Below are 15,703 nucleotides of genomic sequence, written 5' to 3' on the forward strand. Positions count from 1 at the left end.
GACACACACCTTCCAAAGAGTTCCACTTTTGTCTCATCGGTCCACAGAATGTTGTCTCAAAAGTCTTGGGGATCATCAAGATGTGTTGTGGAGAAATTGAGACGAGCTTTGATGTTCTTTTTGCTCAGCAGTGGTTTTCTCCTTGGAACTCTGCCATGCAGGCCATTTGTGCCCAGTCTTTTCCTGATGGTGGAGGCATGAACGCTGACCTTAACTGAGGCAAGTGAGGCCTGCAGTTCCTTGGACGTTGTTGTGGGGTCTTTTGTGACCTCTTGGATGAGTCGTCGCTGCGCTCTTGGGGTAATTTTGGGCGGCCGGCCACTCCTGGGAAGGTTCACCACTGTTCCATGTTTTCGCCATTTGTGGATAATGGCTCTCACTGTGGTTCGCTGGATTCCCAAAGCTTTGGAAATGGCTTTATAACCCTTTCCAGACTGATAGATCTCAATTACTTTCTTTCTCAATTGTTCCTGAATTTCTTTGGGTCTCGGCATGATGTGTAGCTTTTAAGGATCTTCTGGTGGACCTTACTGTGTCAAGCAGCTCCTATTTAAGTGATGCCTTGATTGTGAACAGGTGTGGCAATAATCAGGCCTGGGTGTGGCTAGAGAAATTGAACTCAGGTGTGGACAACCACAGTTATAGTATATTTTAACAAGGGGGGCAATCACTTTTTCACACAGGGCCATGATGGTTTGGATTTTTTTTTACCTTTAATAATAAACACCTTCATTTACAAATTGCATTTTGTGTTTACTTGTGTTGTCCTTGACTATTGTTTAAATTGGTTTGATGTTCCGAAACACTTAAGTGTGACAAACATGCAAAGGAACAGAAAATGAGGAAGGGGGCAAACACTTTTTCACACCACTGTATATATATATATATATTCTACATATTTTTGGTTAAAAAAATCACAATAAACATATTGGTTTGCGCAAAAAATTATAGTGCCTACAAAATAGCGGATAGATTTATGGTATTTTTATTTTATTTTTTTACTAGTAATGGCGGTGATCTGCGTTTTTTTTTTTTGACACATTTTTCAGACCATTGATAATTATACAGTGATCAGTGCTATAAAAATGTACTGATTACTGTATAAATGTCACTGGGGTTTACACTAGGGGGCGATTAAGGGGTTAACTGTGTTCCTTTAGTGTGTTCGAACTGTAGGGGGGATGGGACTGACTAGGGGAGGAGAGAGATCGGTGTTCATACTTGCTATGAACACACAAACTGTCAACTCTCCCCTGAGAGAACCGGGATTTGTGTGTTTACACACATAGATCATGGTTCTCGCTCTGTCGCGAATGATCGTGGAATCGCATCGGCTCCGGGCAAACGCTGCTAGAGCGTCTGCACGCCTCCTACAGCATCTTAAAAGGCCAACATACAGTTACAGCTTCGCCCAGGGGAGCCAACTTGCCGCAGTACAACTGCGGCGGCTGGTCCAGAACTGGTTAAAATACTTTGAATTGTGTCTATTTTCTATGTGCATTTACAGGTAGAAGTGAATGCACAGCAGAGCTTATGCATCTAAAGCGATGCCAGGGTTGCCTTCGTCCATATAGCACCAGAAAACCTCTTTTTGCCTGTCTCTCCTTCCCACTCTTAAGACCCCTTTCACAGTCTGGGGCACTTTGCAGGCGCTACGGTGCTAAAAATAGCACCTGCAAAGTACCCTGAAAGAGCCTCTGCTGGGTCGGGGCTTTCACACTGGTGCAGTGCGCTGGCAGGACAGTAAAAAAAGTCCTGCTAGCAGCATCTTTGGAATCAACAGGGCAGCGCGGCTATACCGCAGGCATGGCGCTGCTGCAGCAGCACTTTGCTGTGGTTTTAACCCTTTCTCACCTGCTAGCGAGGGGGTAAAAGCGCCCGAATAGCGGTGCGAAATTGGCGGTAAAGCACCACTAAAAATAGCGGCATTTTACGACCGACGCTGCCCCCGCCCCAGTGTGAAAAGGGTCTAACACATTTTCTAATGCGCATGCATTTACACATTTAAAGCTTGTGCTGTACATAAATATTAATTTGGGCTGTTGTCATTTTAATCTATTGGCACAAGCAAGCATGAGCAACTTTTATTACACTGTTACTCTGCTACACTGGCACAATTGCTAGGTCTGGTTTATATACTATAGTGTCCCAAAGCTCCCAGGATAGGAGTTAGAAAATTTAGCTTTCAAGGCCAGGCTATTCTTGTTATATTTAGCTCTTCTAACAGCTATTGTTTTCCCAGTAATGGTATTGATTCTAAAGTCTGTTTTGCTGATTTTCCGACGAACTATTTTTGGTAAGTCATAAAATAAATTTGTAACAAAACAATAGTCATTTAGGGCAGGCAGTTTATGGTGGCTGCAGATACCTTTGCTGTTAATCCTCAGATCTTGGAGCTAAGCCAGCCTGCACAAAGACCCTCTCTTGACAACTGAGACTCTGACATTGGATTGCTAAATAGCAGAGAGGGGGCTTAGTTAGGGCAATAGTTGAGGCCTGTTTATGGCATAGTCCCAGAAAGGTTTACTGGGTGCAAGAACCTGAATTGAGGATTTTGAAACTTTGGAAGCCTTGCTCCCTTTGAGTACCTGATTGTGCTTTTGCTAGTTAAAGTTTAAAGTTCACCTTTTTGAAAAAATAAATAAATGCAAGTATGTTTTCAGAAAAAAAATGTACGTTTTTTTTTTCAGAGGAGTCTGCAGATCAGTAGATGACAGATGCAATGTTAGGCTCCTGTAGAAGCTGCCTCCAGTGTTCTTGCCCATACCTCCAAAAGGGCTGTCTGTTTATAAGCTGGGGGAAGTGTCAATGAACTACGAAGGCACTCATCAGCTCCCTCAAAGTTCTTTGAGAACTACAAGCCACCCTCTGCAGTGGAAGATGGGACTTGTAGTTCCTCATTCACAGATATCTATGAATGAATGATGTGGCTTTGCGGGCAGAGCTCCGCACAGCCATGACAATTTTCAAACGAGAAAGTGGGTGCATGATGAAGACCCCCCCCCCCCGCCTACTGTCAGGGGGGAGATCAGGCAGTACCTGGGGGGGGAGGGACAGGAACTAGAGCATGTTACATGCGTTTTGAAGTAAATCAATGTTAGTTTTCCTGTGTACAACTACGGTATTTATTTAGTAACCTTGAAACGTAAAAGCACAGCAGCAACAATTTTTAATTTAAACATAAACCTGTCTTGGGAGAAATCTGTGGGCCGCCATTTCTAAAAAAAGCTTGTACCTGGGTTTTAAAGGGGCTCCAAGAAAGTCAGATGTTCTCATGGGCATACTTGTTCCTGGGTGCGTGACTAAAGTATTGAAGCAATTAGCATTTTTAGACCCCTTTCACACCATGCTACCCATAGCGTCGGCAGTAAAACGCCGCTATTTTTAGGCGCATTTCGGCCGGTAGCGGGCCACTTTTAACCCCTGCTACCGGCTGAGAAAGGGTTAAAACCGCCGGCAATACGCCACAATAGTGGCGTTTTGCCGGCGGTATTACATTGCTGCCCCATTGATTTCAATGGGGAGCAGCGGTGGAGGAGCGGTAAACACATCGCTCCTTCACCGCTCCAAAGAAGCTGCTGGCAGGACTTTTCCTGACGTTCTGCCAGCGCACCGCTGCAGTGTGAAAGCCATCGGGGCTTTCACATTACAGACAAGGGTGCAGCAGTTTTAGGGCGGATTGTAGACGCTATTTCTAATGCGGTCTTAAAGTGATATAAAACACACAGTTTAATTTACGTTGTCCTTTCTATTTCTGTACGTGGATGATAATACTGTAATTATTTTATTTAAAAAAGACATCTAAGTACCTTTTTTCTGATCGATATACAACTGTCACATGACCCAGATCTTTCCCAGCCTCACTGCAGGGAAACATAAGCAGGAGGAGCTTCTGATCCTTTGCTGCCGGTCTAATGTTACAACATAAAAAAAAGAAAAAACTGCCTTTGGAATACAGAGTAAAAATACATGATTAATATCAATAAACTGTTTCAAATTTTAATACAAATATATATTTGAAATAAATGTTTTATTATTTTTTGGAAATAAAAGGGCGTGGGTGGATTTCTGCCAGTCACAGGTTGTATCACACCACTCCAGCCTGTGTCCTAGAATAACAGGGAGGTGAAGTCTCCAATTCACTACATGTAATATTTTGCCCCTATTGTGTTTAGCTGGTTAGTGGACATGTAGGGAGTGGACCGTCATTTACCACTGTGTAAACGCCCACATGTGTGACTTTATAATCACATGGGCTGCTCAGATGTGATAGGGAGGAAGTTCTCAGCATAGAAACTCACTGAAAACTAAGCATGTGTAGAGTTGCCACCACAGCTGTAAAATCCCTAGCTGAATTGGGGGCATTAACAGAAGGTGGATATAGAGAACAGCAGGATCAGCCAGGTTTTTTGCAGAATACAGAAAACAAATCTCATAGTTACTGAGTATGAACAGCATGTAATACACCATGTATTGATAGTTTTTTATGATGTGGCTTTAGTGACACTCTAATGTGCACTGTAGCTTAAGAGAGGTCGACAATGACAGCCTACCATGTTTTTCTTATATCTCATGTTGTAAAGCACTGCGAAAACTGGCGCTATATAAATCCTGTATAATAATAATAATAATAATAATAATAATATCACAAGTCCAGTATGTTCACCATATCCTAGAACAGGTAAATCTAATAGTATATAGTTTGGTAGTGCAGACTGTGGTTTGCCAATAATGTAACAACAAATTATGAATAGAAACACAACCACTAAGAAGGTATGATATCTTGCAATCCCCCTGTTTGATGGAGTGACTTCCAATTTGCTTGTTTTTTCTATTCACAATTTTCCTTTTACATGTTGCTGATATTACAGGTTTTCTTTAATTCCACCTGGCCGTTTGCTGGCTATACATTTTTTTGATGTAGACTGGGTTCACACACGCTGCGGCCGCGACTCACAGCAGGGGGTCCGATGCGTGTCTGTTTACCATATCAGGTGCGAATCAAGTCCAATTTTTTGGCTGAATTTGCACTTGAAATGGACCAGAAGATGCACAGGACCCTTCTGCAGTCTGCACCGCGGCCGCCCCAGTGGTGTGTGAACTGGCTCCATTGAGAGCCGGGCACAACTCTCCTGTCATGCAAACTGGATGCTGGAAAACCAGTATCCAATTTGCATAAGTGTGAACTCAGCCTAAACAAGGCCCAACCTCAATAAAGTCACATAGAACATTGCATGTAGGCTACTCATGTAGTTTAATTTTCACCAGCTGAGAATGAGTTTATTGGGAGCTACATTCTAATTGACTACTGCCCATCATCATTGTTTTCACTGTTGTTAAAAAGTTGGGCCACCCAAAAGCAATATTTCAGTTATGGTTGGATGCCTGTGGGCTAAGTCACCCGTTGTTTGCTTATATATTTTTGAGGCCTCCAAGACCAACTGTTCCAACTCTGCCCATCTCCGACAGTGAGAGCCCTCTTGCAGAAACCTCTACTGTTGGGTGAGCTAACAACCACAGTTTCCAAGTGATAGGAGCACTGGGTGGTCCAACCTACTATTATCTACCCAAAACTGAAGTAATGGTTTTGAGTTGACCAGTCCTTTAACACGGCTCTGTCGCTATGTTAAAAAAATGGAGCAAAGTACCACCTGCCATAAAACACTTTATACTCAACTGTCTTGTCACTATTCCTCTTATCTTTACTGTAAGAGATATGGCTACCTAAAATATATTCACATCCAACACTTTCAGGAGTATTGGATGCCTATGTCCCCCGTGGTTCTTTCCACGTACCCTTATGTCACATCTGTGTACTGTAATGGTGTAGGAGCCAGTGGAAAGGAACCACAGCGGGAGTTCAGGTGTCCATCACATTGGGGTTCATTTACTAAAACTGGAGAGTGCAAAATCTGGTGCAGCTGTGCATGGTAGCCAATCGGCTTCTAACTTCAGCTTGTTCAATTAAGCTTTGACAAAGCTGATTGTTTCTATGCAGAGCTGCAGCAGATTTTGCACTCTCCAGTTTTAGTAAATCAACCTCACTGTGTTGGATGTGAAGAGGCCATTGCTCTACAAGAGCGAAGATCTGAGGAAAGATCAATAGAACAGGTAGGTATTAAACTGCTTCTATGGCATGTGATGCCTTCCTATATTTTTTTAAATAATGGCCTGAAATGTACTTGCCTGTGTATATTTATTTTGTAAAGGCAACAAGTGTCATAAAAAGAACAAATAAGAACGATCGCTATCATGTTGCCACAAGATGTGTAGAAACCAAAATTTTAAACCGTGCACGATTTGTTAACATACAAAGCACTCGAATGTGCCTGCCATCTTTGGTGAATGTTGTACTTTGCCTTCCAGGTGTCCGCAAATATGGTAAAGATTTTCAAGCTATTGCAGATGTAATTGGCAACAAGACAGTGGGTCAAGTGAAGAACTTCTTTGTAAACTACAGGCGTCGGTTTAACTTAGAGGAGGTATTGCAGGAATGGGAAGCAGAACAAGGAACCCAGGCCTCTAATGGTGATGCCTCTGCTTTAGGGGATGACACAAAAAACACTTCTCATGTACCATCAGGAAAGAGCACTGATGAAGAGGATGAGGTGTGTTTGTGTGCCCGCCGCTCAGACATGTCATTTTTTTTCTTTTTTGTAGTTATTAATGATAAATAGGTAGTATTCAGCAGTGTAAAATGCTAATCTGTAATTGTCTACACTTGAATATTATGTTTATGTATGCTTTTTATATAAATATATGAATAGTATGATATTTGTTCAAAAGTTACTTTTATTAGATTATACTATACATTGCTATGTAATGCATATAAACATGTGTTTTTATTTTTGTTTTTTTAGTCTATAAACTTGATTTTCCTTCCCACACATAGAGGGACTCTAAGAAGATGAAGCTGAGGTATAGGCCAAATTTTTACAGTTTTGGAGCACTAAGATGCTGAAAGACATTTAACTATATACATTGATAGTCCTCTAAGGAGGTGACAGTACCATTAGCTTATGCTTTCAGGACCAACTATTTTTCTTCCATTACTCCTACTACCTTTAATGGAGTGTGGGAAAGGTAAAGTAAATATGAAGCAAGCAAGGTAGTATGCAACTAGGAAACTTTTTAAAGGTGCTCATGAACAGAGATTTATATATATATATATATATATATATATATATATATATATATATATATATATATATATATATATATATATATATATATATATATTTTTTTTTTTTTTTTTTTTACAGTGCATAAAAACATAACATTTTTATTGAATTATAAATGTTAAAATCAATCCAATAAAATATTAATTTCCAATTACCTGGTTTCATTGTCATAATTTTATAGTGGTAAGGAGATTGTTGATCCCAACCTACAAGGGCCTCTTCAGGGAATACATCACAAAAAATATTTATATTACCCAATCAATATAATATCCTCACTCTAATACCGAGTGCAAATTCTATGACTAAAATAGTGGTTACAAGATAATATTCAATATGGACTCCCAGATTGATGTACAAGCGAGGAGATATCTGATGACTGCAAGAGGTAGTAAAATTGAACTAAGCTACAATTTTACAATTTATTTACCTGTTGATTTGCTTTTTTTATACAGTTACAAGTTTATTAGTGGTGTCCCCCAACAAAGGCCTTGTAGGGTGAAAAATGATGGGATCAACAATCTCCTTACCGCTATAAAATGATGACAATGAAACCATGTAATTTGAAATTAAGCTTTTATTGGATTGATTTTAACATGTATAATACAATAAAAATGTTATATTTTTAAATATCAAATGAATACTTTTTGTACAGCATTCACATTCCCCCAATTCTCATTTTCAGCCTTGTGCACCCCTAGGTCGTCGGGGGGGGAGCAGCTGCATCGTCTCTGGCTATGGCCTGTGATGTTGCTGTCGGCTTTAGGTCAATACCGTCTTGCCACTGACTGACAATGGGACTTTGCAGGACGTCATGCTCAGTTTTCTGTTGTCCTAGCCTGGGAATACACATGTGATACTGACAGCGCTAAGACTGGATTAGGAGATTTATGAGTAGCATTGTCACCTCAGAACAGGAAGCAGAAATAAGGGCAAAGTACTCTCAGGATCAACAAGTATTTTTTGGCAAATTTAAAACGTATACAACAAAATGCTTATACCACTATGTTCAAAAGGCAACAAATAAATTAATCCCTCCAATGGGGATACAGTAAAAGCCTGGTGGAAGTGGTGACAATTCTTTATTCTGTCCAGACCTAGAAAAAACTGTTTTGGCCAGAATCAAGAAGAATGTCCGGACTGCCGCACTCCCAAAAGATATACTCTATTGTATATTAGACATTAAATCCAAGGCAGGACAAGACACACTGGCTTGACCCTTAAAACAGTAGTGGCATAAGGAACTCCCAACATTGGAATCTGGTTCACATGCAGGTTCCTTTTGCTTAGTTGTTGCTGGGTTGGAATTTACCATAATTATACTGGTGTTAAGAAACCTAGCCCTCAAACCCATTTCATGCACCAAATTTGGATGGTAGTAGCTTAAGTGGAATTTCACCCAAAATAAGAAGTTCTGCCTGTTTGCATATACCTCAGACCCCCCACCCGGTTTTGGCAGATACCCGCTCCCACTTCTGGTCAGATGTGCCGTGGCGATCTGAGCTGAACATTCAGCCCCCCTCCTTACCCTGCAGTCTTCTGGTAATCAATCACAGGTCCCAGAAGACTACGGGACCATTCACAAGGAGCAGTAGGAAACCGGCTATGTAGCCGCAGGGCTTCACTTCTCATTTCCCTTACTCGGGATGCTGGCGCCTGTACCCGAATCTGAATGAAGAATCGGCTTGGGTGGTCTGCTGGATCCCTGGACGAGTAAGGCTGGGTTCACACTGCTGCGGTTACGAGAATCAGATGTGATTCGCACCGCACTTCAGTGCAAATCACATCCAATCTCTGTGCGATGCAAGTTCAGCCATACAGATAGTATGGCTGAATTCGTATCGCACCCACCCCAAACTTGCACAGGACCCTTTTTTGCTCCGCAGCAGAATCGGATCGCATGGGTGTTCACACCGTGCGATCCGATTCCTGTCTGAGTTTGCAGATCGCACTGCGATATGCGAACTGATCTGGGGGTGTCATTAACGTTTCACTGACACTCCCAGCAGTTTGCATAGGGCAGTGTGAACTGCCACCGGGAGGTATGCGATGCGGGAACCCGCCGCGGATTCGCGGCGTTCCCGCATCGCTGCAGTGTGAACCCAGCCTAAATGTCCTTATATTAAAAGTCAACAGCTGCAGTATTTGTAGCTGATGTCTTTTGTTTTTTGGGGGGAGCCTGGAGCTCCTCCTTTTAGATTTCTCTAGCTCCAAAAGCCTATAGATGTCCCGCTATAACTAAGGAAAGTATAAGCTACAGCTTTGCATTTTTATAAAATGTGCACACTGAGTTTGTTCTTTCTTTCCTTAGCCCTTGTACACACGGTCGGACATTCCGACAACAAAATCCATCGGATTTTGTCTGAAGGTTGTTGTCCGAAACTTGTGTTGCATACACACGGTCGGACAAAGTTGTCGGAAAATCCGATTGTACGTAACGCGATGATGTTATTTCGTTACGACGGGACTACGTTCAGGCTAGTAGCCAATAGCTTTCGTCTAGGAATTTGATCTGAGCATGCGTGGCACTTTGTCCGATCGGAATTCTCTACCCACAATCGGACGAAGTCCAATCGGATCATGTTGTCAGAAAGTTTTATATCCCAGCTCTAAAACTTTGTCCATCGAATATTCCGACGGAAACAGTCCTATGGAGCCCATACACATTCGGATTATCCGACAACACTGCCCGATCTGTCATTTTCTGTCGGAATGTCCGATCGTGTGTACAAGGGCTTAGAAGGTGGGGATTTGAAGGACGATCTAGGAGGGATAATGGTTTTCAGTTTCTCAGTGTAATACCATCTAAAGGCAAGGTCTGTTGCTTTGCTTCATCTTCTTTGCGTCCCCCTAGGTGTTTAGTGAAAAGGATTTTACGGTGAGTACAGAATCCCTTTATTAAAGGATTTAACTTTTAAATGTATTTTTTTCCTTTTTGTTTGGTCTTAGGTACAGAACAGCCAGACAGTTCCTCCAACCAACCAGTCACTTCCAGAACAGTCCTCTGCCCCAACACCAGCAGCTTCTGCATCAGCCTTGAACCAGCCTCCACCTCTTCTTCGGCCCTCACTACCAGCTGCCCCAGCCCTACATCGGCAACCTCCACCACTGCAGCAGCAGGCTCGCTTTGTCCAGCCAAGGCCCACCCTCAACCAGCCGCCTCCTCCTCTAATTCGGCCTGCTAGCTCCTTGCCCCCTCGTCTGAACCCAAGGCCAGTCATGACCACAAGCTCTGGTCCGCAGCCTCCTTCCCTTATCGGGATTCAAACCGAACAACAGCAGACAATGCATTGATTTTATGCAGATAGGTTCTCAGCTTAAAAAGGTGAACTTTTTAATAAGCTATTTTTGAGAGAGAAGAGTCAGTTTTGGAGCCCCTGTCCAAAGTTTGACAAATCCTCCTACCACTTCTAACAAAGATCATGACGTTTCAGAAGTTAAGGATTTTTGTACCATACACTAAACTGATACAGAATGTAATGTAGCCTTTTTTTATATACATAGAGTCAGATGTAAACCTCTTGTACACCAAAGTGTGTGTTTTATTTTATTTTTTGTTTTTTTCCCTAGAATCATCTGTTACTTGTTATTATGTGTGATATAATTGTGCACTTATTGGCTGACCATATTATGCAATAATTCCCAAATTAACTTGTGAATGGTTAAGTGATGTACAATGTGAAGAGTTATAAAACATATCTGATTATGCTAACCAGTGTTAAAGTGAACCATGCACAAAGAGCACAGATGACCATGTTGTCGCTAACCCAACATTAAAGTGAACCTGTCACCGACAAATATTAGAGGTTTCCTTAAATTCACAGCTGAAGAGATATCTTAACTGCCCATGGGCCACTGTTTTTCATCCAGCCATAACTGTAGTCCACCAAGTCATAATACTTATTTAGATGGCCTTGTTTCCTGTAATATAGTGTACTGAGGGCACCAGTTCTTGAGAACTGCGAAGGTGCAGGCCAAGTTTTGTCATATTGGGTATTGGAGGCTGCATTGTACCGTGCAGAGATGAAGACTGCATATAATCATGTAACATCTAGTTACAGTAGTGTGCAGAATCACACATGTAAAAAGCATCTGGTTAGGATAAATTACATAAATCTCAGATTAAAGGAAAATACAGGACCTTTGCAAGTTAATAATTGTAGTATAAGTAGAATTATATCATGGATTGCATTAAAGTTGAACCATGGACAAAACTTTTTTTCCCATTTTGTATAGAGCAAGGTAGTGTTATAACCCCTCAGATATGTTTTTCTTTTTTGCCATCTGTGTTCCATTGGGGAGATTTTCCTTAATTTCCTGTCCCATAGCCAAACAGAAAGTGAGAGGATATCCCTGCAAATGAAGGAAAATTCTAGGGGACCCCCAGGTCACCAAAACGAGTGTTCCACTGTATTACTTTTCTAGGGACAACCCAATATTTGGATTTTTGTTTCACTTTAAATGATAACGGCAAACTGGACAATCAGCCCCTGTACACACGGTCGGAGATTTCCACAACCAAATCCGTCAGATTCTGCCCGTCGGATCTTGTCCGAAACTGTTGCATACACACGGTCGGACAAAGTTGGCGAAAAATCCGATCTTTCAGAACGTGATGATGTAATTTCGTTACGATGGGACTACATTCAGGCTAGTAGCCAATAGCTTTGATGTAGGAATGTGATCTAAGCATGCGTGGCACTTGGTCCGATCAAAATTCTCTACACATGATCGGATTGGGTCCGACCGGCCAAGTTGGTCGGGAAATATTTCCAACATGTTGGAAAATGGGGTCCGATGGAGATTTGGACGGAATCAGTCCGATGCATACCACACACAGTCGGATTATCTGACGACACGGTCCGATAGGACACATTCCGACGGATTCTCCGACCGTGTGTACAAGGCTTCAGAGAGGATGAATCTCCCTAATGGGGCACAGACAGCAATAAAAACTGACAGGGGTTCTAATCCCTCTCTACTCTATCCAAAACTAAAAAAAAAAAAGTTTTGCCCTTAGTTATTCTTTAAAATTTCACAAATTATTTTACTCACTGTATTGGATTGCTTTTCAGCCAGTGTTCATGGAGCATGGTCTCTATTCAATAGGAGATCCAAAGGCGCAAGAAAAGTAATGTTGCTTGTTTTTAATAAATTGAAACGCTGAATATTGTTCACCCTACCCCCAAAAACACACAACAGCATTGTCTATTATGTAAATGTAAAATTACACTTCAAAGATCAGAAGATGACAAATGCTGCTCTTAGAAACTCATTTCTGTTATTAGAGTGAATTGAATTTACTTTGAAGTTGCTAAACCACTGACAGAGATATGTTCTTATAGTGTGTAGTGCACAACCAAAGTTGGAACTTAACATGGAACTCCAGCCTAAAAAAATGACACCGACCATCAGCTATAAATACTGTACTGTAGATGCTGACTTTTAATATAAGGACACTTGGGTGTCCAAGGATCCAGCGCTGTCCTCACCCGACTCGATTCTTCAATTGGCTTGGGATCCAGGCATTGGCATCTTAACTAAGGTAGACCGGTAGTGAAGCCTTGCAGCTTCATTCCTGGCTTCCCTCTCAGGCATGCGCTTTGTGAATGGTCCCGCAGTTTTCTTTGACCTGTGATGTATCCCAGCAGGCTGTGGGGGAAGAAGTGGGAGCCAACTTCCGTTCGGATCACCATGCCGATCCAACCAAGTGTAACTTCCCCTTTTGGGTAAAGTTCTGCTTTAAGTTGTGATTGGATTCGTCTGCTTCCACCCACTCTCCTCCATGCTACTAGTCCACACATGTCAAACACAAGGCCGATGGGCCAAAATCGGCCCGCCAGGCCTTGTCATATGGCTCTCACACTCCGTTTTGCAGCCAGAACATGGCAGAACTCCATTGGGGTGCCCATTATGCAAAGCGCATTAAAACTAAACTCTGCACTTTGTACATAACACACCCCAAAACTCTGCACTCTGTACATAATGCACCCCTGAACTCTGTACGTAGAGCACCCCACATACAACCGGCCTTTTGAGGGCAACCATACTGCTAATCTAGCCCACAATGAAATTGAATTTGACACCTCTGTATTAGTCAGTCACTAAGATTGGCAGCCTCACTGACCAATAGTGTGTGAGGTGGGGAGGAAGTTTGTATGGGCACAGCGCCCGTTCCTGAAAATGTAATTTTTCACATGAGAGCACACAGGCTGTGAACATCTTCATGTGTCTGATACACATTTCTGCCCGCAGTTTAGTCATTTTAAAGTGAACACAGTTTCATGTGTAGCTGTAGGATTAGGTGCTATGGGCAACACCTCTATTTTCCTTTCCTCTACTATAATAGTACACTCTCCTATTCATGCAGGAATTTATACCAGCCAATCAGCAATTATCACTCTTGAATTCTTAAAAAATATGATTGGTTATTTCTAATTGGCTGCTATTAGTTGCTGCATGTTGTTCTTTGCCCTGCTTTATTACGAGGTTGAAGGTGCACCACTTCATTCCATCAAATGGCCAATTTGCGCTCTCATAAACTGGTTGGTGTCTGTTGTTCATGGGTCCACTTCAGTAAGTGTTGTTATTCTTTATTTGTTCTACTTATGTTTTTAACATAACAGTGAAGTGTAGTTATCTTATCATGTTTGTGTCCTTGTCAATTTGTGTCATCAGTATTTCACTCTTATCAATAGCTTAAAACTGAAAAAAATGTATATATTTAGTATTATATTTATTATTTCCCTTCCTTCCTTCACACGTTATTGAGATTATTCTGTAAGACAACTGTGGTTGCTTCTTGCAAGAGCTGACAAATGAATGCAGTGATCACAGAGTAGAAAGTTCCATCGCTTTTTCTACACTGACATTTCTGATCTAGATTCTCCACTATGATTTTGAGATTTTCCATCTATCGCTTGGAAGCACTTCTGATTGCCCTCTAGTTGGGATCATTGTATTTCTCCATGTGTTTTATTAAATTTTTTTGTTTTTTGGCCTGTTGTATTTTTAATTTACAGTTTTCGGCGTGAGATCAGTGCTACTAATGGCATGACCGTTCTGTCAGTATTGGGTATCTGCAGCATTGTGTAACCAATAGCTGTTAAAAGTAAGGTACAAAAATTGTTGAATTGTATTTGATCTGACGGAACTATTGTGTTGGTTTTTGGCAGCAGTAGAATTGCAGAGGAATGTCCTACCTTATGATCTTAAATGTTTCCATCCCCCTGTGCCTAAGATTGACCTGTTTGGTCCAGTGGCACGGCCTGACCAGTTATGGCACCACAGCTCCATGGTGCCTGCACCCAGAAAGGTCAGTGAGGGCTTATTTTAAATCTTATTAATGGCTTGTTAAAGTGATGTTAATATTTGAATGGATACAGTTCCACTTGGAGGCAACTGTCTCTTTAGCAAACATTCTGAAATATGCTGATCCTAAGTTCTGAAATATTACCTCTCCACTGTCCAGGCTGCTGTTAGGAAATCCTCCTCTGAAGTATCTTCTGAAACTGACACTACTGGGAGTGTCAACCTACCGTGTCCCCTGCAGCTCTCAGTGGTTCACCCCCAACAACCTAGTGTCAATCTGCTGTGTCCACCACAAGGCCCAGTGGTTCCTCCCACCAACCTAGTGTATTCTGTAGTGGTGTAGGGGTCAGCTGGAAGAATTAGTGAGCGTCGGGGGGGACACAGCAAATCTCGAAGTTCAGAGGAGGACTTAACCACAAGGGAGGTAGATTCAGCAGCACCGGCAGCAGGAGAGGTTTACAAATGCGTAAGTTTGTCAGAGGGCTTGCTTATTCCAGAAGGTTTGGTAAAGTGACAGTCGCTTAAAATATTCAGTTTAAGGGTTGTTTTTTTTTAATGGGGTTAGTTTATGGGATGTTAAATTAGTTAATGCCAAATCTTTTATACCCAGAACAAACATTTCAATTTTATTTTGCCAAAAAAAATGGATGTGAAGTCTAAAAAACAAAACAAAAAAAAACCTTTAAGTTAAATTGGCCTTGCGGTTCACAGTGGAGTTGCGATAAATGATGTTTTTGTTAAAGTGCACATCAACCGTCATTTGTAGGATATACCCATGGCCTAGGTAAAAGAAATGATCATGCTAGACTTGTCATGCTATTGTTTATTTATTTGCTGTATCTGTCTTGGTGTAATTATGATGAAAACTGTTTTGTGTCTTATGTACGTGACCGTCCAGTATAAACTGATAAAATTGTCAGCGGTGTTTCTGGTTTACTCAAAGCTATGTGTAAAATTTATGACTTCTGTCTCCCTTTCTGAAAAGGGATTCTGTTTTTTTTTTTTTTTTAATAAATTATTTATTGTTTGTTAAAACCTCTGAATTACATTCTCCATGAACTTGTCTTTTTATTTATTTTTGTTAGTAAAGTGTCCGTCTACCCAAATTTGATATTTCTGTTACAGATGTATGGTTGGTTGGATTTCTTGCTGGCTTCTTAGTTCTGATTGGCCCTTGAACAGCGAGATCTTCATGCAATTTTCCACCTATCTTG

At 41.4% G+C, this 15,703-nt stretch overlaps 1 protein-coding gene across 5 annotated transcripts in view; it reads left to right on the forward strand.

Moving 5' to 3' along the window:
- Positions 1–14,178, forward strand: part of RCOR3 (REST corepressor 3) — an 86,523-nt gene extending 72,345 nt beyond the window's left edge. For 4 of the 5 annotated variants that reach the window (XM_077485724.1, XM_077485727.1, XM_077485726.1 and 1 more), the window contains 2 exons: positions 6,367–6,608; positions 10,128–14,178. In XM_077485724.1, the coding sequence (XP_077341850.1) occupies positions 6,367–6,608; positions 10,128–10,472 (587 nt within the window). In that variant the 3' untranslated portion in view covers positions 10,473–14,178. The remainder of the gene's footprint in view (positions 1–6,366; positions 6,609–10,127) is intronic. The other variant, XM_077485728.1, reaches the window with a different exon arrangement.
- The last annotated feature ends 1,525 nt before the right edge of the window (positions 14,179–15,703 follow it).

The sequence above is a fragment of the Lithobates pipiens genome, unplaced genomic scaffold (assembly GCF_037356315.1).
Source record: "Lithobates pipiens isolate NorthernLeopardFrog02 unplaced genomic scaffold, aLitPip1_a1.2 Scaffold_18, whole genome shotgun sequence".
Taxonomy (NCBI): Eukaryota; Metazoa; Chordata; class Amphibia; order Anura; family Ranidae; genus Lithobates; species Lithobates pipiens.